The sequence below is a fragment of the Mastigoproctus giganteus genome, chromosome 6, assembly GCF_048544385.1.
Source record: "Mastigoproctus giganteus isolate SK-2022 chromosome 6, ASM4854438v1, whole genome shotgun sequence".
Lineage (NCBI taxonomy): Eukaryota > Metazoa > Arthropoda > Arachnida > Uropygi > Thelyphonidae > Mastigoproctus > Mastigoproctus giganteus.
In genome coordinates this window covers 57,330,131-57,354,392 of record NC_143580.1, presented here as the reverse complement: position 1 = coordinate 57,354,392, position 24,262 = coordinate 57,330,131, and the positions used below count along the sequence as shown (strand labels likewise).

The following is a 24,262-nucleotide window of genomic DNA, read 5'->3' as shown; positions in this document are numbered from 1 at the left end:
CAAGTTCATCTGTAACCAAGTTACAAAGGAGGTTAGGCAGGCGAAGGCAGATTACGAGAAATCTTTGGCAAGGGATGCAAAGAAAAACAGCAAAGAGTTCTTTACTTATGTAAACTCTAGAAGGAAGGGGATGAATCAGATTGGTCCACTTGATATCGATGGGTCAACTGTTGATGATCCTGCTCAGGTAGCTAACAAACTAAATGAATATTTTGCATCGACATTCGCACATGAGGAGTTATTCAGCGAGGGGAATGCCAGAGGTGTATTCAACTCTGGCAGTAAGCTAGAGAATCTTGTAATAACTGAGAGTAAAGTGGAGGAGAAATTGTTGAAGATAAATACAAGAAAGGCACCTCGGGTGGATGGGATCTATCCAGTTATATTAAAGGAGGCAGCAAAGGAAGTAAGCAAACCCTTAGCCATAATTATGAGAGCTTCCTTGGACTCAGGGGAAGTACCCATGGACTGGAGATGTGCAAATGTGACCCCAATTCACAAAGGAGGATCAAAGGGCGACACAAGTAATTATAGACCTGTTAGTTTAATTTCTGTTCCCGGAAAATTAATGGAGGCACTGGTTAAAGAAGCACTGCAGTATCATCTAGACAAGACTTCAGTTATAGCTCAGACACAGCATGGTTTTGTTAAGGGGAAGTCTTGCCTGACCAATTTGATTGGATACTATGATGCAGTCACAAAAGCACTGGATGCAGGGAATAACTTTGATATTATATACGTGGATCTTAGAAAGGCTTTTGATACTGTTGCACATGGAAGACTGCTGCACAAATTGGAGCAGTGTGGCATTGGAGGCAAATTGCTGCTATGGATAAAGGGGTGGTTGAGGGGGAGAAGACAGAGAGTGGTAATCAATGGACACTGCTCATCGTGGACTAATGTTATAGTGGAGTCCCTCAGGGTTCAGTATTGGGTTCATTATTGTTTTCTGTATTTATAAATGATATTGATGATGGTATATCAAGCTTAATGTCCAAGTTTGCAGACGATACGAAGGTTGGCAGGGTTGTCAAGGACACTACTGACACTATGCTACTGCAACAGGATCTGGAAAGGTTGAGCAGATGGGCTGAGAGGTGGCAAATGAAGTTTAACATTGACAAATGTAAAGTACTACACATGGGAAACAGCAACCCCAGAGCAATGTATCAACTCTGTGGTACTACACTGACAGTGGTAGAGAATGAAAGGGACCTGGGTGTGGTTGTGCACGCAGATATGAAGTTTTCTGAGCAGTGCAGACGGGCTGCAAGAGTAGCTCATGGTATATTGTCGATGATATATAGGAATTTTTCTAGCAGGGATAAGGAGGTGATTATTTCCTTGTATGAGGCAATGGTCAAGCCACACCTAGAGTACTGTATACAGGTCTGGAGGCCTCATTTCAAGAAGGATGTAGAGATGCTGGAACGAGTACAGAGAAGGGCAACATGATTAGTGAATGGAACAAAGGGTTGCTCTTACGAAGAAAGGCTTAAGTTTTGCAAATTACAGTGTCTGGAGACTAGGCTCCAGCGAGGTAATCTGATAGAGGTGTATAAAGCCTTGAATGGTTTGTGCATGCTCAATGCTGATGGGATTCTTCCTCTTGCTCAGAATAATCACCTGAGAGGGCATAAATTCAAATTGAGGAAAGACAGTTGTAGAATAGATGTGCAGAAATTTGCCTTTAGCCAGTGGATGGTTGATTGGTGGAACAGACTTCCATCTTTTTTGTTGAAGTTGATAGCCTAAATAAATTTAAGGCTGAGCTGGACAGGCATTTGGAACGAATGGAGGGGTGAAATGGGAGGTTTTTTTTTTTTCTTTTCTTTTTGGCTGATGCTGCATAAGCTTGCTTTCTTGGTTCGTGTGCCGCTGCTAGTGCTAATGCATTATTTAAAATTAATTAATAGTTTTTAATTAAAAATGCGAAATGGCAAAATACATTAAAGAAAAAAAAAATTCCAAACCACATGAAGGACTTAACGTGCATCATGGTTAAGTCCTTGTGTGGCTTGGAATTTTTTTTTTTTTTTTTTTTATTAACATATTTTGCCATTTTCCTTCCTAATTTTGCCTCCCATCAGCTAAACAGCCAGACAATGATTTTTAACTATAATAAACATTTACATATATATATATATATATATATATATATATATATATATATATATATATATTTACTAGCTCTATCTATGCAGCCAGTTGCAAGATAGGTGAGTAGTTTCATGCAAATTACTTATACATAACCTCACAAATAACACACACACACACACACACACACACACATATATATATATATATATATATATATATAAATAAAAATAAATTAGAATGAGGATTAAAAAAAAATAAAAATAATGCCAGCAGCATGGCAAGACAGAAGAGCGAAAATAGTCAAAATTAAACATAACGATAAAACCAACAGGGAGGGAACAGAAGGGTAACAAGAGTAAAAATATTGTAGCAGAAACTCTCCAAGATAATTTAGAAAATTTAAAATGCAAAGATAATAAAATAATAATCAATTAAATTTTGAATGCCAATTAAATATAAATTTAACGGCGCCCCCTCTGACAGGCACCAAGTTCAAATTTATGTGAAATATCACTAACAGAGATGTAAACCGACTACAATAAAATAAACCAAAAATAGACTGACCATTATGCCCCATCTCAACAGAGGACCACAAGGCCAATAATGGTCAGGGAATCACTGCATTTCGATCGCTAGATAAATCGCCGCAAAGGTGATTCAGTTTTCAACTATTTCAAATTCAAGATTCAGTTTTAAATTATTTCAAATTCGAGATTCAGTTTTAAATTATTTAAAATTCAAGATTCAGTTTTCAACTATTTCAAACATTATTCAAATATATGTATAAGCAGTGCTTTTTTTTTTGGAATGGTATGCAACGGTACGGCGTACCAGCACCTTTATTAACAGTGATGTGTGATATTTGGATGCAGTGCACTTTTAAATTTGTAATATTCCATAATTTTTTTTCACGTGTTTACCTACTATTCAAATAAGCTTAAAATTGTTTAACTAAATTTGCATTTTTCACTGTCTATTGTTAAAATATTTTCTATATAAAGCTGTATAACCATTTTTATAATTCTAAATTACTCAGTGGGACCTCTGTTTAACGAAGTCCTTTTATAGAGAATCATTTTGAATTTCCCTTGGAAGTTACATTTCAAATACTTTCCATTGAGCGAAGAATATTTTCATATAGAGAACGGATTAGGAGAGAATTAACTCAGTATGCACTGTTGGGCTTTGAGGCAATGTAGGCAATTAATGCTGCTGCACGAATTAAGAGAGCTAAAGGGATTACCATTCTACAACTTAGTGGTACCTGGTAAAACCTATCTGACCACCTGTCCCACATATGGAGAGAAGTTGCGCTGGTCAACAGTGATGGACCAAAGTGGTGGACCAGAGCCCCCAGTGGGCTCTGGTCCACCACTAAACATGAATTGTTGGCATTTGGTGAAAATGAAATTAGAAAATTGTCAATTAGGTTACAGTTAAATGAAAGAGATACAATTCATGGATTTTGGGAATACCTATTTCAAAAGATGGTTTCGGAAAAATGGAAGCATTTGATGGACACTCTGAGTAAAATACCAATTTGATCAAGTGAATGTGAACGAGGATTTTCAAAAATGAATCTGATCGTCAGCCCAACCAGAGCTTCGTTGATGACAAAAACAGTTTCTTCACTACTGTTTCTTAAAATTGTAGCCCCACCACTAACCCCGCTTCGATCCAGCAAAATATGTCGATTTCTGGCTGCTTCGAAAACATCATTCAGCAAGAGACACACAAAGAGGAAGAAAAGAAGTCGGCATAGGGTGTCGGATGAGAACTTAATAAAAATTTGGAATATTCTACAAAAACTTTATTCCATAGTCTGACGAAGGACCCTTATAATGTCACTCGGTTGTCTGTCTGTCTGTGCATCTGTCACAGCATTGTATCTCTGGAACCACTCAACCTATTGACTTGAAATTTTGCATGGGTTTGTACATCATGCGAGCCAACATAACACCATATTGATCGTTGTTGACAAAAAATTTTTTGAAAAATGGTGGGATGTGTGTGTGGGGGAAAAATGTTTTTGACAACCTATACCTTATTATACACCGTTGGAAATAGCTCAACGAGTAGGTTTAAAATATAATTTTAAAATATTTTTAAAATTAAAAATGGCAGCGCCAGACAGTAAAATGTAATTTTCGTGTCTCCCCCTCTATTTCCGTCGCTAATGGAGCTAAAAATTTAAAAATCACATTAGCTATGCGATATTCGATGCTTATCAAGGGAAAACTATTCCTATTGAAATGTATCATTTATTTTGTGTTAAAATTAAAAAAACAATTTTTTATTGCACTTTGGTAGCGCACTTCTTTGCACTAAGTAACTCTCCTTTTGTTGACAAAAAGGTTGCTAAATAGTTAGTTAATAATTCTATTCTGAAAATAAATCATTTATAAATTTGACGAGAAGCATTTTTTAACAGTTTTCAAAGCTGGAGTTGTCCCAGCAAGGAGGTACTCAAGAGAGCCAGCATTGAGGCGGCAGTGGTGGGGAGGTGCCTGCACGGAGCCTTGCATGGCCCTCACCTGCCAGTTGCTTCTCCCACCCTCTTCATTCACAACAACTGGAAAGACTCAAATAGACAACGTTTTTGTTAGTTCCTCAGTTTTAGGCCAAGCCAGGGTACTAGAAACCTTTTCCAGTTACCATAAAGCTCTCTATTTGAGATACTACACTAACGACCATTTGTGACTAAGAACCCTTCATCCTGAGTGCCCAGCACTCAGTAGTTGACCGATTTATTTACTTATTTTGCTCGCATTTTACTTATTTTTGAAATATACTTGAATAATAAATTTATGCTTAAACTGTATTAATATATTAAATTTGTTGTGATTATTCCAAAAACATTACTACTAAAGTAACAATATCAGAAAAAAAAAAAAAAAATTTAGAGTACTTTTCATATCCTTTTAATTTTCAATTTTTCCTGATAGCAAAGAATGAGTACCGGCACCTATTTTTTTACAAAAAGTAGAAATATCTTCAATTTGAGACCAAATCAGTTAGGCCTATCATACGCAATGACTACAGCTAGCTGTACCCGTTGCGAAAATTTTACAATTGGTAGCACAGATTTTCTCTAGCTGCCCTAAAGAATTGTTAGTACCCATGTAGTATCAGTATATACGTGTAAATGTATTCAGGATCTGTCTTTCAAAATGATCCTGAATACATTTGCAGAAACATGAAAAGGTGTTTTCTCCTTTGCTGCAAGGTACATTCAACACGACCAGTCAGAATAGCATTTTGACTGTGACATACTTTTAACTCCTTAAATTACTTACCTTAAATAACCTCAAAACAAAAATCAAATAAACCCAAAGTTGATAACAATAAAATGATGAGTTCTAAATGTATTAAATGTAACGAATGGCAATGAGTGTATGAGCTTGCATGCACAATGTGTGGACATATAGTGAGCTGTGATGAAATCCTAAAGATTAGTTCTTTCTTTTACAGTAGACAGTGCTAGTAGAGAATTTTGCAATTGGTAGCAGAGTTTTATTATTTTATTTATTTATTTATTTTTTTTTTTTCAGAACCAAGGACACAATTATGCAAATTGTTAATCAGTTAAATAGTTGAAAGTGCAAATTGTTGATCAGAAAAAAAGCCTTATTAACTTATACAACTGTTTGTTTAACAGTTAAAATCTTCCTGCGGCTCCATTTATGAAGTGAATGTTGAACTGTTCTCGTTTGTAGTACAAAACTGGCCCATTCCATAAAATAAAACTATTCTGAATTTTAAAATTTTAACAACTTTGTGCATACCTAGGAAGAAATATCTTCAATTTGAGACCACTTCCAGCCCTATCGGTCATACTGACAGAGTGAAGAAAATGCCTTTCATATTAAATATATAGATTCTATAATTAGAATTTCCTTTTAAGGGTTTGTTTTCACATTTTATCTATATTTTGGTAGATATGTCTTTTTTTTTCCTTTTTTTTTTTTTTTTGTGTTGTGTGTATGGAGCAGTTTGCAAGTTGAAATTTACTTATATTGTGTATGCTGTTTTGGTGCCTTCAGCCTTGTTTGCTTGCCATTAAAATAAAAATTTTCAAGATTTTAATCAGTTAAACATACCTTGAGTGTTATTAACATAAATGTTCTGTCAGCATAATAGCAGTGATATTGTTAATGAAATTTATTGGCCACGTTGAACTCATTTCCATGTGCTCAAAGACACTGAAAGCTGAAGAGGGTGTTTAAATGCACCAATAAATCCAATAAATGGCTAGACACTGAATTTTAAAGAGTGACCTCTCTACCCCCAAAGCTTTGAGTTAAATATGAAATAAATGTGACAAGAACCAGAAACAATTTCTGTGAAGTAAACAAACTGTACTATAAATGATTCATAGCATTTAGAAAATATACATTTCCAAAAAAAAAAAAAAAAAACAAGTAGGAGGGTTACATCCAGTTTATTCCTTCTTGGACCATAAAAAGGCGCTGTAAGTGGGAAAGTGCTAAACAACAAAAATAGAGATTTAAAAAAAAAATGCATGGGACTTCATAGGATTGACCATGGAACAAAATAAAAGAGTGTTGAATGTGGGGGTGTGTGTGTGTGGGGGGGTAGTATAATTGTGAGTACAGCTAGGCCTCGCATAACGCGAGTTCGATTAACACAATTTTCAGTTAAAGCTATTTGAAAAATGATACCACTTTTCACTTTACATGATGAAAATTTCCAGTTAACGCGATCTTTTTTTTTATGCAATAGTTGAAAAAGATTTGAATTGTGTGTTAAGCTTACCGTGAGTCGTACGGTCAATAAACAAACGTTTGCCTGCTGCCCGCCTCGGTGTGTTCCATCAACCATCGGAAGAAGATGTGTTTGTCTCCTGCTAATAAAGTCAATGCAGACTTGCATTTAAAAATTCAAATTTTTAAATGAGCCAGATGAAAATGTTACCGTGAAGGAGATAACAGTAAAAGAATTAGATGAAATCTTTCGTATCGCATAGAACCTCAAACAAAAGGTTTGATGTTCTCTGTGATATTTATTTTGCCAGGGCCCAGAGAAGATTGTTGTCGGCTATTGGAAATTGATTGATGAAAAGAGAAAGTCAACACTGTTCAAATATTTCCGCAACAGTAATTTCTTCATTGTGTATTTTATGTCAGAGGTTCCCAAAGTTTCTCGGTTCACGGTGCCTTTAATGTCTCAGTAATTTTTTTCAGGGCGCACCCAGACCAAAAGAAATACCTAACAGTTTTGTTTAGTAGTTAGGTCCAAACAACTTTTAACAAGAAATGCTGAAACTGTGAACTACCTTGAGCTAATAATTCGCGTGGTGTCCGACAGATGTCGAGTATCGCTGTGTTTCCCTCAAAAATTTTAAATATTCCGCGGCGCACAGTTTAAGAACCGCTGTTTTATGCAATAAACATTTAATTCCATAATTATTTTCATTATCTTTTACATTATATACAGTTAAAAAGTTATTTAAAAGGTATTTTTAAAATTCTTTATGGACATTCCAGAATGTCAAGGACCAATTATAATTTTTCCTATTGGTTATGATATTCGATTAACGCGTTTCTGTTTTGCGCGATGTGCTCGCGGGACGAATTAATTGCGTTAATCAAGGGCCGCCTGTATTATGATAGGAACTCGTATTTCTCCTTCCAGAAGCTTATATCGGAGGAAAAAGATTCATAAGATTTATGTACAATATTCCTACGTTTAATAAAGCGAGGTTTTTCCTTTTATTTTTTATTTAAATAAAATTTAAAGTGAACTGATGTATTGTTTTCCTCTGTTTAATATGATTATTAATAAATTTACTTTGAATAAATATATGAATTATAATTCTAGGTGTATTATTCAAAACCCAAAGTTGTGAACCTGATCCACCACAAGCTCCCAGACTTTGTTTGCGGACCAAGACTAGTCTAACACTGAGGTGGAATGTAAGTGACAGATAATAGGAAGTGGCATAGTGAAATATTGATAATTCTTATTGTTAGCATTAAGCTCACATTTCTTTATAAAGCTGTTTCTCAAGTATGTTACATAACAAGGAATATATTACAGGATAGCTGTAATTTTGCACTGTTATGGTAATGTTTAGTTAATTATGAACTCTTCTGATTCTTTTATGTACTATGTTAGCTCTGCACGAGTGCTTTTCAGCCATTTGTGGCTGTAGAACCCTTTTGTAAACAAATTTTTTGCCCTATCCTAACATAATTTTAAAAAAAGTAATATATGTGTGCAAATTAGATAACAAATCAACAATAAAAAAAAAACTTACAGATCGTTTGTGAAATCCATGAGTCTCTAGTGGTTCAGTAGATGATAAGTTGAAAATCACTGCCTTATATACTACTATATGATGATGTCTAATTAATGCTAGCTTAAAAATGTGATTCTTGTTAGGCAGCAGACTTTAAGGATAGCTTTATAAACAATTTCAGCATACTGTTAAGAACAAAAATATGATACATGAAACTCCATTGAAATATATCCTGAAATGTTACAATAAAATGATTGAAATATTGATATCAGTGCAAGATGATTATATTTTTTGTATTAATTTAATTGATGTTAAATGTCTTCTATACCATGTTGTAAGAGATCAAGATTTTCTTGTTGAGAAAATATAGTGATATACTATTTCAGCTTTAATCTAAACTGGTTAATTACTGTGTTTTGCTTACTTTTATTTTTTATTGATGAAGTATATTTGCCAGTGTTTTCACTATATACTACATTATTTGTTACTTTCTTTGAAACAAAAATGTATGTAGACCTTGAATGGCCCTTGTAAAAATGGTAGCATTATGTTTAGAAGGGGTTGTGTTTTTAATGATGGGTATGGGTATTTGAAAACAGAATTTAAAACAAGTGTAACCTGATTTATGTGATTTTTCACAAGTTTTCATCGTCATTTTGTATGAACTGTGTGAAATTAGCTTGCTGCCTTTAAAGAGACAGTAATCAATATCTCCATTTTTTATGGTTTGAGGCATTGATTATGCATACTATATCCAGAAGTGATTATATATCTGATAGTAACGAAAAGTTGCATAGTATCTGATAGGTACCCAAGTTTCTTTTTTATATCTGAAAAAAAGTTTTTGTTCTTTTTTAATTCTGCTTGAAGTACACCAATGCTTCATCTTTTACTATTGGATTGCAATACTTCATTGTATTTATTTTTTTAAACTAAAATTTTGAAAATTTAAAACTTTTTTTTTTTTAACAATATTTTTAACCAAATGAAACTTTTATTAATGCTGCTACAGCTGCAAAAATGAAAATGTTATGAATGTACAATATAAGCTTAAAATATAAACATATTAGTAATTTCCATTTTCAGTTTGAAAAACTGTTCAGTGTGCAAAAATTCATATGTTTGTGAAATATCTCAAACATGTACACTGTCCAGTCAAAATATTGTGCCCATTTACCTAATAGTGGGTATGTTCTCCTCTTGCTGCCAGTACTACTACCACATGGCAAGGCATGGACTTCATAAACCTCTGAACATTGCTGGTTTGTTATACCATATCACCAGGATTGCATTTCATAGATCTGTGATAGTCCACGGTAGAGGGTCCAAACAGTGAATTGGTTGCTCCACATATTCCCAGATATGTTCTGCGGGATTCATTTCCAGTAAACTTTATGGCCAAGGTAGCACCTGGAATCATATTGTGTTAGGCAAACCACTCTCAAACAATATTGGCAATGTGGCTTGGCACATTATCTTGCTGCCCATCCCCATCCAGGAAGGTAATCACCACGAGGGGGATGCACTTGATCACTACAATGGATAGGTACTTTTTGATCATTCAGAGTGCAGTATAGGGGCATGAGTTTTCGAAGAGATTCCCAGGAAAACATCCTCCAAACCAAAACACTGCTGTTACCAGTTTGTTTCTGTTGGACCAGGACGTTGGAGTGATTCCGCTCTTCAGATTGTCACCATACCCTCCATCTATAATCCGCATGCCATAGCATGACTCATCAGAAAAAGCAACTTTTTTCCAGTCGTTAATATCATTGAAATATGACCTAATGAACTGACATACCATCCAGATTGTGGATACTGTATTGGTGCTGTATATGATGTCGCCATTATGCTGGCAGATGATCGATGCTGTATTTGATATTATCATCTGTATGCTGGCAGAGGATCCCTGGCCATGATTCAACGACCAGAGGATCCCTGGTCGTGGGATCATGGTCTTGGAAACACTGTTGATCATCCCAAGGTTAAAGTCTATGATCAGCCCTTCCACGGTTTTCTGTTTACCTCTTAGCACTAGGTGGGATATAAATTCACCATTGGCCCAGCAACTGCTGCTCTGTCCATTATCCATCCACTCTTGGAACACCTTAACAACAACACTCTGTGAACACCCCACAAGATTCAAAGTTCATGTAATACTGCCACCCTTCAACCAGTACCTGACAATTATCCCTTTTTTGAAGTCTGTCAGAGGCAGGTTGCTGCTATGGATAAAGGGGTGGTTGAGGGGGAGAGGACAGAGAGTGGTAGTCAATGGACACTGCTCATCGTGGACTGATGTTATTGGTGGAGTCCCTCAGGGTTCAGTATTGGGTCCATTATTGTTTTCTGTATTTATAAATGATATTGATGATGGTATATCAAGCTTAATGTCCGAGTTTGCGGACGGTACGAAGGTTGCCAGGGTTGTCAAGGACACTACTGACACTGTGCTACTGCAACAGGATCTGGAAAGGTTGAGCAGATGGGCTGAGAGGTGGTGGAGGAAGTTTAATGTTGACAAATGTAAAGTGCTACATATGGGAAGCAGCAACCCCAGAGCAACGTATCAGCTCTGTGGTACTACACTGACAGTGGTAGAGAATGAAAGGGACCTGGGGGTGGTTGTGCGGGCAGATATGAGGTTTTCTGAGCAGTCCAGACGGGCTGCAAGAGTAGCTCATGGTGTATTGTCAATGATGTATAGGAATTTTTCTAGCAGGGATAAGGAGGTGATTATTCCCTTGTATGGGGCAATGGTCAGGCCACACCTAGAGTACTGTATACAGGTCTGGAGGCCTCATTTCAAGAAGGATGCAGAGATGCTGGAACGAGTACAGAGAAGGGCAACAAGATTAGTGAATGGAACAAAGGGGGTGCTCTTACGAAGAAAGGCTTAAGTTTTGCAAATTACAGTGTCTGGAGACTAGGCACCAGCGAGGTGATCTGATAGAGGTGTATAAAGCCTTGAATGATTTGAGCATGCTCAATGCTGATGGGATTCTTCCTCTTGCTCAGAATAATCACCTGAGAGGGCATAAATTCAAATTGAGGAAGGACAGATGTAGGATAGACATGAGGAAATTTGCCTTTAGCCAGCGGGTGGTTGGTTGGGGGAACAGACTTCCATCCCTTGTCGTGGAAGTTGATAGCCTAAATAAGTTTAAGGCTCAGCTGGACAGGTATTTCCAATGAACAGAGGGGTGAAGTGGAAGTGGTTATTATTTATTTATTTATTTATTTTATCTTATTTTTTTTGGCTGATGCTGCATAAGCTTGCTTTCTTGCATCAAATGCCTCTCCTAATGCTAATGCTGAAACACAGGGGTAGTCATAATGTTTGACTGGACATTCAGTGTATATGTGTCAATATTTTTTGTAAAAAAGGAAATAAATAGATAATAATAATAATAATCATCCTCAATACAATAAACCATTCCAAGTTGCTAATAATAATAACTGAGACAAGAAGCCATGCAGAGTTTAATAAAATCTGCTTCTAAAAATCTTGAAGCAGATTTTATTAAACTCTGCATTTTGTTTCGCGCTCTGTGTTTTTGAACTCGTTCTTTTGTAGATATGGGAGGCTTCCTGTCATTAACAACCCTGCCAACCTTTGTATATCTGCAAACTTGGAACATTAAGCCTATTATACCTTCATGAGTTTCATTTATAAATATTGAAAAGAACAATGGTCCCAACACTGAATTCTGGGGGATTCAACTAAAAACATTGGTCCACGAAGAGCAGTGTCCTTTCCATTCCTCAGCCAAGCTGCCCAACTTTTCCAGATCGTGTTGCAGCAGCATACTGTCATTACTGTTATTAATAACCCTGTCAACCTTTGTATTATCCACAAACTTTGACATTAAGCTAGATATAAGCTTAATATCATTGATAAATATTGAAAATGGCACCGAACCCTGGGGGATTCAACTAATAACATTAGTCCACGAAGAGTAGTGTCCATTGATTACTACTTTCTGTCTACTCCTACTCAATTATACTTCATAGCAACAACTTTTCTTTAGTGCCATATAGCTTCAGTTTGTACAGCAGTCTTCTATGTGCAACTGTATCAAAAGCTTTCCTGAAATTCAAGTATATAATGTCAATTTTTTTGCATCCAGTTTCTTTTGACCACATCATAGTATTCAATCAAATTGATCAGGCAAGATTTTCCCTTGAGAAACCCATGATGTGTCTGGACTATAACTGCAGTCTTTTCTGGATGATTCTGCATTGTTTCTTTAACCAGTGACTCCATTAATTTCCCTGGAACAGAAGTTAAACTAACAGGTCTGTAATTGCTTGTGTTACACTTTGATCACCCTTTATGAATTGCAGATACATTTGCAATTCTACAGTCTGTGGTGGCCTGACATGACTCCAAGGATGCTTTCTTAATTGTGGCTAAGGGTTTGCTTACTTCCTTTGTAGCCTCCCTTAATATAACTGAGTAGGTTCCATCTGCCCCAGTTACCTTTCTCATCTTTAACTTCAACAATTTCCCCTCCACTTTCCTCACAGCTATTGCAAAGTCATTTAGCTCCCTATTAGAGTTTGATAAATTTCTGTCCTCTACTTCTCTACAGAATTCCTCATTTGTGAATATAGATGCAACATTACTAATCATACCATCAGCATTGAGCTGCTCAACCATTCAAGGCCTTATAACCCTCAATCAGATCACCTTGCAGGTGCCTGCAGAGTGACATATGATTGCTTGCTTGAATTTAATTCTGAGCTGCAAATGTAATTTCACTTCTCTTGCACTAACAGAGTAGCTGTTTGCCAAATGAAGGAAAACGGGGTTCATTTTCCTGAAATTTCCACTTCCTTTCATTCACCTGGGGGAAAAAACTCCTTAGGGGAGAGAGTTCGCTTTTCTAGTCCGATCCTAATGGAAAGAGACAGAGAACGAAATAAAAATACTCTTTTGATGGGGGGGGGGAAAGCCAGGATGGTGCAATTTAAGAACTTAAGCCTTTCTTTTTAAGAGCACCCCTTTGTTCCCCTCACCAGTCTTGTTGCCCTTCTCTGTATTTGTTGTAGCAACTCTACATCCTTCCTAAAATGAGGCTTCCAGACCTATATGCAGTACTCAAGGTCTGGCCTGACCATTGCCTTATACAAGGGGATAATCACTTCCTTATCCTTGCCAGGAAAATTTTTGTGTATCATTGACAAGACCCAATGACCTACCTTGGCAGCCTGTCTGCGCTGCTTAGAAAACTTCATATCTGACTGCACAATTACCCCCAGGTCTCTTTCATTCTCTCTCCACTACCTTGAGTGTAACACCACCCAGTTGGTACATTTCTCTGGGGTTACTGCTACCCATATGCTGTACTTTGCTTTTGTCAATGTTAACTTTCAGTTGCCACTTCTCAGTGCATCTGCCGAACTTTTCCAGATCCTCTTGCAGCAGCATACTATCATTATACTGTTATTAGCAACCCTCCCATCCTTTGTATCATCTACAAACTTTCACGTTAAGCTTAATATACCTTCATCAGTATCATTGATAAATATACAAAACAACAATGAGCCCAACACCGAACCCTGGGATCACCACTAATAACATTAGTCCATGAAGAGCAGCGTCCACTGAATACCACCCTGTCTTCTCCCACTCAACCATCCTTTTATCCATTATAGCAACTTGCCCTTAATGCCATTCTGCTCCAATTTGTACAGTAGTCTTCCATTTTCAACAGTATCAGAAGCTTTCCTGAAAGTATATGATATTAAAATTATTTTTTGCATCCAGTTCTTTTGCGATGACATCATAGTATCCAATCAAATTGGTCAGATTTCCCCTTAACAAATGCATGCTGTGTCTGAATTATTACTGTAGTCCTGTCTAGATGATCCTGCAATACTTCTTTATCCAGTGGCTCCATTATTTTCCTTTGAACAGAAGTCAAACTAACAGGTCTGTAATTACTCGTGTCACACTTTGATCCCCTTTATGAATTGGAGATACGTTTGCACATCTCCAGTCCTTTGGGACTTCCCCAGAAAGGATGCTCTCAAAATTATGGCTAAGGGTTTGCTTATTTCCTTTGCTGCCCCCTTCAGTATAACTGGAAAGATCCCATGCACCCCAGGTGCATTTCTTATGTTTATCTTCAACAATTTCTCCTCCTTTGCTCTTAGTTATTACAAAATCATCTAACTCCCTGTTAGAATTTGATAAACATCTGGCCTTCTCCTCCTTGAATAACTCCTTGTGTGAATGTAGACCCAAAATACTCATTGGGTTTGGCAGCTATCTGAGAATGATCATCTACAGTCAAACCATTGATATCAAGTGGACCAATCTGATTCATCTCCTTCCTTTTATAGTTTATAAGTTAAGAAATGTTTGCTGTTTTTCTTTGCATCCTTTGGCAAATATTTCTCATACTCTGCCCCCGCTTGCCTAACGTCCTTTGTGACTTGATTACAGATTAGCTTATATCTACCATAGGCCTCTGCGTCACCTGATAATTTATATGAATCTCATGCATTTTTTTTCTCTGACACATGTCTCATTAGTTCATCTGACATCCATGTAGGCCCCAGGTGCCAAGCAATTTTGTGATCAAATGTCTTTGCCAGTGAATTTGCGCTCTCTTGAATTAATAAAATAGTCTTCTTTATTTACAGTGTTACACTAACAATCAATTAAATAAGCTTCAGTAAAGAAGCTTATTTATAAACTTGAAAAGGAGAAAAGTAACCTTTCTTTTTTCTTTTTATTTTGCATATTACTACTAATCCACTACCGCTTGGTCACAAAGGTGGCACTGCTCCTGCCTCCACATGGCGGGGCCGGTAACCTGGAGGGGAAAAGGTCTCCCTTCCAGGGCGAAATGGTGCAAGAAGTCCATAAAACCCAGAAAAACACTGGGTGCGTAGAAGAAACCTTGACAAGGCAAGAACAAGAGGAGTCTGGTTCTGTCGCAGCAAAACGTCAAAAGACTGACATAGGCAGAATCCGAACTCCAACTTTCTTGATTATTCATTCAACTCAAGAACAACCAGTTGGAAAACTCTCTTCATTTCTAGTGCAGAAATGCCTAGAAAGCACAATAGGTATTCCCAAGACAGTTCGTCGTCTAAGATCAGGAGACCTACTAGTTGAAGTTGCCACTGCTCGACAGGCTGAGCAACTACAAAAACTGAAAGCTTTTGGTGTAACTTCTATAACTGTTTCACCCCACGTTTCCCTGAGCACGTCAAGAGAAGTCATCACCGAATGGGACCTCATGACCGTGTCAGATGAAGAAAGAAAACAAGAATTACACGACCAATAAATCATTAATGTCAGAAGAATTATGACAACGAAAGATGGCATACTAGTTCCTACGCGGAACATAATACTTACTTTTGACAACCCCAAGCCACCAACAGTGATAAAAGCAGGCTATCTTAACTGCCGAGTTAAGCCATACATCCCGAACCCATTACGCTGCTATAAGTGCCAGAAGTTTGGGCGCTCACAGACAGTCTGCAGAGGAGTAGCTGCCTGTGCCACGTGTGGATCCACTGAACACATTAGTACTAACTGCACAGCCACAACACCAATCTGTCTTAACTATTAAGAGGCACATCCAGCATATTCCAAGGAGCGTTCCCTTTGGAAACGTGAAAAAACAGATACAGCGGTACAAAACTTAACATAATGTAACCTACCAAGAGGCTAAAAAATCCCTACTGGTTCCAAATACTAATAAGCCCACTTATGCACAAATAACCACAAAACATATATAAATTTCTACCCAAACGAAGGTAACTATACCACCATGTAAATCACTAGCTGAATGGGCAAGGTCACTGTTGTCCCCATTACCAACGCACCAAACGAAAAACAAACAAAGCAAAGCCATAAATACACCAATCTCAGTACAGCCAGATGCCATTCAACAGCAGAATACCACAGTATCTAGTATTCCTGACTAGATACTGTGGTATTCTGACTCAAACCAAACAGAATACACAGACTCAGAAGACAATTTAAATCACGATGAACAGGTCCTAGAACCATTCACCAACAAGGATATGGATACAGGGAAACCTTATTTCCCAAAGAAGGGGAAAGGTAAACTTGAGCGATGCAAACCTTCTGTCCCTCAAAAAGAAGTCGAGGGTTCCACTAAACCCAAATAATGCTTACTTTCTTACAGTGGAATTGCAGAGGCTATCATAGTAATTTGTCTGACATCTGAGATCTCCTTTCACAATATGACCCTTTTGCTTACAGGAAACCAATCTGACACCAAATATGAATGTTTCCCTTTGGAAATACATAATACACCGTGAAGATAGCGTTGCACAAAATCCAAACAATCTTGCCCATGGAGGTGTAGCACTGATCATCAACCCCCAGATACCCTCAAAACCATTCCCTCTAAAAACAAACCTTGAGGCAGTTGCTGCACGAATCAATATTAACTTTGATTTAACCATAGTCTCATTATACTTACCACCTAACCAATATATAAGCTATTCCGACTTAGAAGAATTAGTGATGCAACTTCCCAAACCATACTGTATCTTAGGAGACCTCAAGAGTCACCATCCGCTGTGGGGAAACCATAATTTGGACAAGCGTGGACAGACCATTGAAAACTACTTGATCAACATCTGATAACTTGCAATAATGGGGCTCACACCTATACACATCTTCCGACAGGATCTACATCAGCTATTGATGTCTATGCACAGTAACCATATATCCTCTATTTGGATGGACTATTCACAGCAATCTGCTGGACAGTGATCATTATCCTGTGATATGCTGCATTGACACAAGCATTCCCCACCTTTCTTATCAAATCCCCAAATGGAACTTTTCCAAAGCTGAATGAGATGTGTACAAGCAGCTAGCAATACTAGAAGAAAACCAGATCCAACAAACATCCATAAACCTGTCAGTTGACTACATATCTAATCAAATACTGCAGGCAGCAGACAAAACAATTCCAAAACAATCCACAAAAATATCGGCCAACCCAAAAGTGGGTGGAATGATAAATGTAGTGCAGCTAAAAAACAGAAGAACAAAGCATGGAATATTTTCAGGAAGTTCCCAACAACAGAAAACCTCATTCGTTTTAAACAGGCAAGAGCAAAGGCAAAATGAATCAGGCAGACTAGCAGAAGGGAAGCATGGAGACGCTTCGCTTCCACAATCACAAGAACAACAAAAACTCAAACAATATGGGCAAAAATACAGCGGATGTACGCAAAACCCCCATGCGTCAACTGTCCCATGCTCACTGTCAATGGCCATGATATCACAAAACCAGAGGAGATTGCAAACACCCTGGGTAGATCTTTCATGGAAATATCTACCCAGGGTGTTTGCAATGCGACATCATACTCGCAATATTTTCAGGCACACAAAGCGCAAACTGAAAAAAACCATATCAATTTTGAATTGGCATCAATTTCTGCATACAATCTTCCTTTCACAATGTCAGAGTTGCATCATGCTCTATCGTCTACTAAACTCAGTGCAGCAGGGCCAGATGGAATCCACTACATCATGATGGCAAAACTCACCGAACCGACTCTCAAGACTCTGTTACTCCTCTATAACAGAATATTCAAAGAAAACACGTTCCCAGACAAATGGCATCATGCGTACATTCTGGCTTTTCCAAAACCAGGCAAAGACTCTACAAATCCACAACATTATCAACCTATTGCACTCACTAGCTGTATGAGCAAGGTCATGGAAAAAATGTTCAACGCCCGACTAACCTGGTTTCTAGCTCAAAATGATATCCTAAATCCTGTGCAATGTGGTTTCCGGGAGAGTAGATCCACTCTTGACCTTTTGATCAAGACAGAAATAAACATTCGGAACGCCTTCGTCCGAAAAGAACATCTTGCAATGGTCTTCTTTGACATCGAAAAAGCTTTTGACACTTCTTGGAGATATGGTATTATGCGAACTCTATACGATCTGGGATTACGTGGACACCTACCACAGTTTATCAGAAACTTTCTGCACTGCCACTCATTTCAAGTTAGAGTTCACAACCAATTATCTTCAAAATTCATCCAGGAAGAAGGAGTATCACAAGGGTCAGTGCTACGTGCCACTCTCTTTAGTATAATAATGAATTCAATAACACATGACCTACCACAAACAATATCCACTACCCTGTACGCTGATGACTTCAGTATCGCCTGCCATTCGCCTAACATGCGAATGATAGAAAGACAGTTGCAGTGTGTGCCATCAACAAATTTTGTGCCATCAACAAATTTTGTGCCATCAACAAAATAGCTAAATGGTCTCAAAACAATGGATTTCATCTCTCTCACCAAAAAACAGTTGGGATACACTTCTGTAGGAAGCGTAACCTACACCAACATCCATAACTTAGACTAGAAAATCAAGTCATACCAGTGAATCCTAGTGTCTGCTTTCTGGGTGTGATATTCGACCAAAAACTTATTTTCCTTGATCATATAAAAATGCTCCAGATTAACTGTCTTAAAAAGCTTAAAAATTTAAGAGTTCTATCAGGCACAACGTATGGAGCCAACCGTTACATGCTACTACATCTCTACCATGCATTAATACAGCACGTCTGGACTATGGTTCTTTAGTGTATAGCTCTGCTAGACCAAGTGCTTTACGTTGGCTTGATCCTGAACACCACAGCACTTTTCATCTTGCACTGGGGGCATACCGTACATCACCGGTTCAGAGCCTATATGCCGAAGCGCATGAAACACCCTTGCAGCTACACAGACAAATGCTTTTATTAAATTATGCCGAAAAACTCAAAGGACATCCAAACCACCCCACTTGGAATGGTGTTTTCTATCCTAAGTGAGAAAACCTTTATAGAGCTTACCCATCTATAAACCCACCAACCGGGATATGTCTTCGCTCACTACAAGCTGACTGGCAAATTGACCTGAGTAAGATACAGCCCACTGCCTCTCATGCAATCTCACCATGGATGTATCATATACTGCCGTGTGACTTTTCATTCACAGCCTGGGGAAAACACACCATGTTCCAACAGAACATGGTACAAATACATGCCACATTGAGAACCCAGCACGGCCAGTACACACCGATCTACACAGATGGATCTAAAATTGAAAAGCATGTTAGTGCAGCAGCAGTATTTCCTAACATCACTATGTCCAAAAAAACTCCCCATTGAATGCAGCAACTATACTGCAGAACTCTGTGCTATCCACATAGCCTTGGACTGCACAGCGTTATTTATACCGACTCCATTAGTGCTATCCAAGCTATACAACACAATACAAAAAAAATGATAACCCCTTACTTAGACAGATCTAGAATACTCTGACTAAATTAAACCTGGAGAAACAACAAGTTCTGTTATGTTGGATCCCTGGTCACATTGGAATTTCTGGACAGGATTGCAGACACTTTAAAATTTAACCCTAACTTGCAACTTTTTTTCAACGTTGAACTGTACTTGTTAAGTAAATCAGCATATCTCCTACACTTAATGTCATTATTGCCAACATGTACAACTGTATAACCTTTCTTGTCTTTAAATGATATCTTCTCTACAATGTCATCAACTTTTGCCCCTGGCATACATACCCTGCTTCTATTCCACCCATCCTTTTTGCACAATATATTTCTCCTTTCTCTGAAAATTAAGTCACCAACAATAACTGTGGGTCCTGTGCATTCTGTCCTGAATGTTGCCACTGTTTTGCTGGTGCACGAAAGTGAGCTGTGGCATTGAGTTGGGCAGCTGAGAGCTTGACGCCCCCACCCCCATTTTAATTCCTTCAAAGGCATCTACCCGACTCGTCAAACCCTCAGATGGTCGTCCAAATGCTGAGTTGGCACCTAATTTCTTCACATTCTCTTCATCTAGCACACATAAAGACATCTTCAATGGCTAGATCATGTCCTGTTCCAGAAAGTCTGCGAACATGTCACATTTTGCAAATTTTTTTTAGACTGTGATACATTGGAGAATTGCCCTCTTCAGTTCTCCCCTGAACCACAGCACTTCCGCTACTTTGTGCATGTTGCTTTCCTGCTCTAGTCTTGGGCATGATTTCTGTTTAAATACAATTTAATTAACAATAAAAATTAATAAGATTTATAAATTTAATTGATTAATTGACATTACTCTACTCAGCTAACAGATTTAATTACTCTACTAAGCTAACAGATAATCTGTTAGCTTAGTAGAGTAATTAAAAGATGAACAAAAGCCGAGAATTAGGGTTGAATTTGAAAGTGTCTGCAATTCTGCACAGACACGATAGGAGGGAGTATATGATGAGAGGCTTGTCGATCAATTCGGCCCTGGAAAGATTGTGCAAGGCTCAAGGGGTAGAATTTTTTTCAGCCTGGACTGTACTTGTTAACAGGAGAGATTGCTTCTACAGGGATGGGATACACTTAAATAGAAAGGGTGCAAGAATATTTGCTGATGCTATCGAGGCAGTGTTAGGTGGGTCGGAAAAATGCTAGCTTGGGGGGAGACAAAGACCAATAGATTGACAGTAGCCACTGGCAGAGGTGAAAGAGATTCTTGCACTGCTTCTATTAGAATGAGCAGAAGCCTGAAAAACAAGATGCATGGTATTTCAGAGACTGCTGGGAGCCATTGCGGTACAAGTAAACACATGGGTTGTGTTAGGGTAGCTAAGAATAGAAACAGGTGCAGGTATACTTGCGTGTACACCAATGCTAGGAGTTTAGTAAATAAATTTGATAAATTTGAGGTATTGCTCAAAACATCAAAGGCAGATGTTGTTGCGATATCAGAGACATGGTGTCACACAGATATAAGGGATGCAGAACTGCAATTTGGGGAGTACAACGTCTACAGAAAGGATAGACAGGATAGGAAGGGGGGAGGGGTTATGCTATTAGTTAAGAAACACATAAAAACCAAGGAAGTGAAGCCAGTCGACATCGCTGGACAGTGCAGTGTTGAGTCAGTTTGGTGTGACATAAGCATTGGGAGATCAAAATTGAGAGTAGGAGTGTGCTATAGGCCTAATGACTCTGATGAGTATAATAAGGAACTGTACAGGGAAATAGAGTGGGCCAGTAAATCAGAGAGTCTTATAATGGGAGATTTTAATTTCCCAGATATTGACTGGAATTTGGGGGCTGGTTATTCACACACTAGCAGGGCTTTTGTGGATTTATTGGATGATTGTTTTCTACATCAGCATGTTCGGGAGGCAACTAGAGGGAGTAATACTCTTGATTTGATTATCAGCAGTGATTCTTCATGCATTAAGAATCTGCAGATAAATGAACCACTAGGTGGCAGTGATCACAGTGTGCTGAAGTGGGATTTACTGAAAGAGGTAACTACCATTAGGGGTAAAGGGAAGGGTTATTGCTTCCGTAAAGGCGACTACGATGGACTGAGACAGTATTTAAATTCTATACAGTGGGACCAACTGATGATGTTACCAAACAGCAAATTCAAAATGGGAAGCATTCAGAGAACTTATCTTGGAAGCTACTAGGCTTTACATACCAACTAAGAAATATTGTTCAAGGTTTAGGCCAAAATGGATGTCAGATGAACTAATGAGGCATATGGGAGAGAAGAAAAATGCATGGGATACTTACAAATTAACACATGACACAGAAGCCTATGATAGATACAAGTTGATATGCAACCAAGTTACAAAGGAGGTTAGGCAGGCGAAGGCAGATTACGAGAAATCCTTGGCAAGGGATGCAAAGAAAAACAGCAAAGAGTTCTTTACTTATGTAAACTCTAGAAGGAAGGGGATGAATCAGATTGGTCCACTTGATATTGATGGGTCAACTGTTGATGATCCTGCTCAGGTAGCTAACAAACTAAATGAATATTTTGCATCGACATTCACACATGAGGAGTTATTCAGCAAGGGGAATGCCAGAGGTGTATTCAACTCTAGCAGTAAGCTACAGAATCTTGAAATAACTGGGAGTAAAGTGGAGGAGAAACTGTTGAAGATAAACACAAGAAAGGCACACGGGGTGGTGGGATCTATCCAGTTATATTAAAGGAGGCAGCAAAGGAAGTAAGCAAACCCTTAGCCATAATTATGAGAGCTTCCTTGGACTCAGGGGAGGTACCGATAGACTGGAAATGTGCAAATGTGACCCCAATTCACAAAGGAGGATCAAAGGTTGACACAAGTAATTATAGACCTGTGAGCTTAACTTCTGTTCCAGGAAAATTAATGGAGGCACTGGTTAAAGAAGCACTGCAGGATCATTTAGACAAGACTTCAGTTATAGCTCAGACACAGCATGGTTTTGTTAAGGGGAAGTCTTGCCTGACCAACTTGATTGGATACTATGATGCAGTCACAAAAGAACTGGATGCAGGGAATAACTTTGATATTATATACTTGGATCTTAGAAAGGCTTTTGATACTGTTGCACATGGAAGACTGCTACACAAATTGGAGCAGTGTGACATTGGAGGCAAATTGCTGCTATGGATAAAGGGGTGGTTGAGGGGGAGAAGACAGAGAGTGGTAATCAATGGACACTGCTCATCGTGGACTAATGTTATTAGTGGAGTCCATCAGGGCTCAGTGTTGGGTCCATTATTGTTTTCTGTATTTATAAATGATATTGATGATGGTATATCAAGCTTAATGTCCAAGTTTGCAGATGATACAAAAGTTGGCAGGGTTGTCAAGGACACTACTGACACTATGCTGCTGCAACAGGATCTGGAAAGGTTGAGCAGATGGGCTGAGAGGTGGCAAATGAAGTTTAACATTGACAAATGTAAAGTACTACACATGGGAAACAGCAACCCCAGAGTAACGTATCAACTCTGTGGTACTACACTGACAGTGGTAGAGAATGAAAGGGACTTGGGGGTGATTGTGCAGGCAGATATGAAGTTCTCTGAGCAGTGCAGACGGGCTGCAAGAGTAGCTCATGGAGTATTGTCAATGATATACAGGAATTTTTCCAGCAGGGATAAGGAGGTGATTATTCCATTGTATAAGGCAATGGTCAGGCCACTCCTAGAGTACTGTATACAGGTCTGGAGGCCTCATTTCAAGAAGGATGTAGAGCTGCTGGAACGAGTACAGAGAAGGGCAACAAGATTAGTGAATGGAACAAAGGGGTGCTCTTACGAAGAAAGGCTTAAGTTTTGCAAATTACAGTGTCTGGAGACTAGGCACCAGCGAGGTGATCTGATAGAGGTGTATAAAGCCCTGAATGGTTTAAGCATGCTCAATGCTGATGGGATTCTTCCTCTAGCTCAGAAAAATCACCTGAGAGGGCATAAATTCAAATTGAGGAAAGACAGATGTAGGATAGACGTGCGGAAATTTGCCTTTAGCCAGCGGGTGGTTGGTTGGTGGAACAGACTGCCATCCCTTGTGGTGGAGGTTGATAGCTTAAATAAGTTTAAGGCTCAGCTGGACAGGTATTTTGAACGAACAGAGGGGTGAAGTGGAAGTGGGTTTTTTTTTTTTTTGGCTGATGCTGCATAAGCTTGCTTTCTTGCATCAAATGCCTCTGCTAATGCTAATGTATTATGCTATCTAGTTTTACGCTATAAATTTCAAGATATATGTAACAATTTCAAGATATATAAACAATGGCGGAAATTTTTGAATGGTACAAGTTTAACCAATACTAAGTAATAACCTACAAAATCTCTATCTAAATTCAAAATAAACTAAGTATCGTAACTTGGAAAATAAAGCGACTTCTAGAAAATAAATTAATATGCCAATTAAGTCAATAAAATGGCAAAAATTTAAGAAAAACTTCTCTAATGGTATTTTTCAATCTCTGATGGTATTTTTCAGTCAGGCAGGCCTTGATCTCCTTTTGTTCTAACAAGAACTGACTGCATAATACCCAGCTATTTGTAAGGCCTCTCCCTCTGTAAT

The 24,262-nt window shown here is 38.2% G+C and overlaps 1 protein-coding gene across 2 annotated transcripts in view; it reads left to right on the top strand.

The window, feature by feature from the left end:
- Positions 1-24,262, top strand: part of LOC150084315 (fibronectin type-III domain-containing protein 3A-like) — a 441,928-nt gene that overhangs the window by 264,703 nt on the left and 152,963 nt on the right. For both annotated transcript variants that reach the window (XM_090375975.1, XM_090375974.1), the window contains exon 10: positions 7,942-8,036. In XM_090375975.1, coding sequence (XP_090232101.1) covers positions 7,942-8,036 — 95 coding nt within the window. The remainder of the gene's footprint in view (positions 1-7,941; positions 8,037-24,262) is intronic.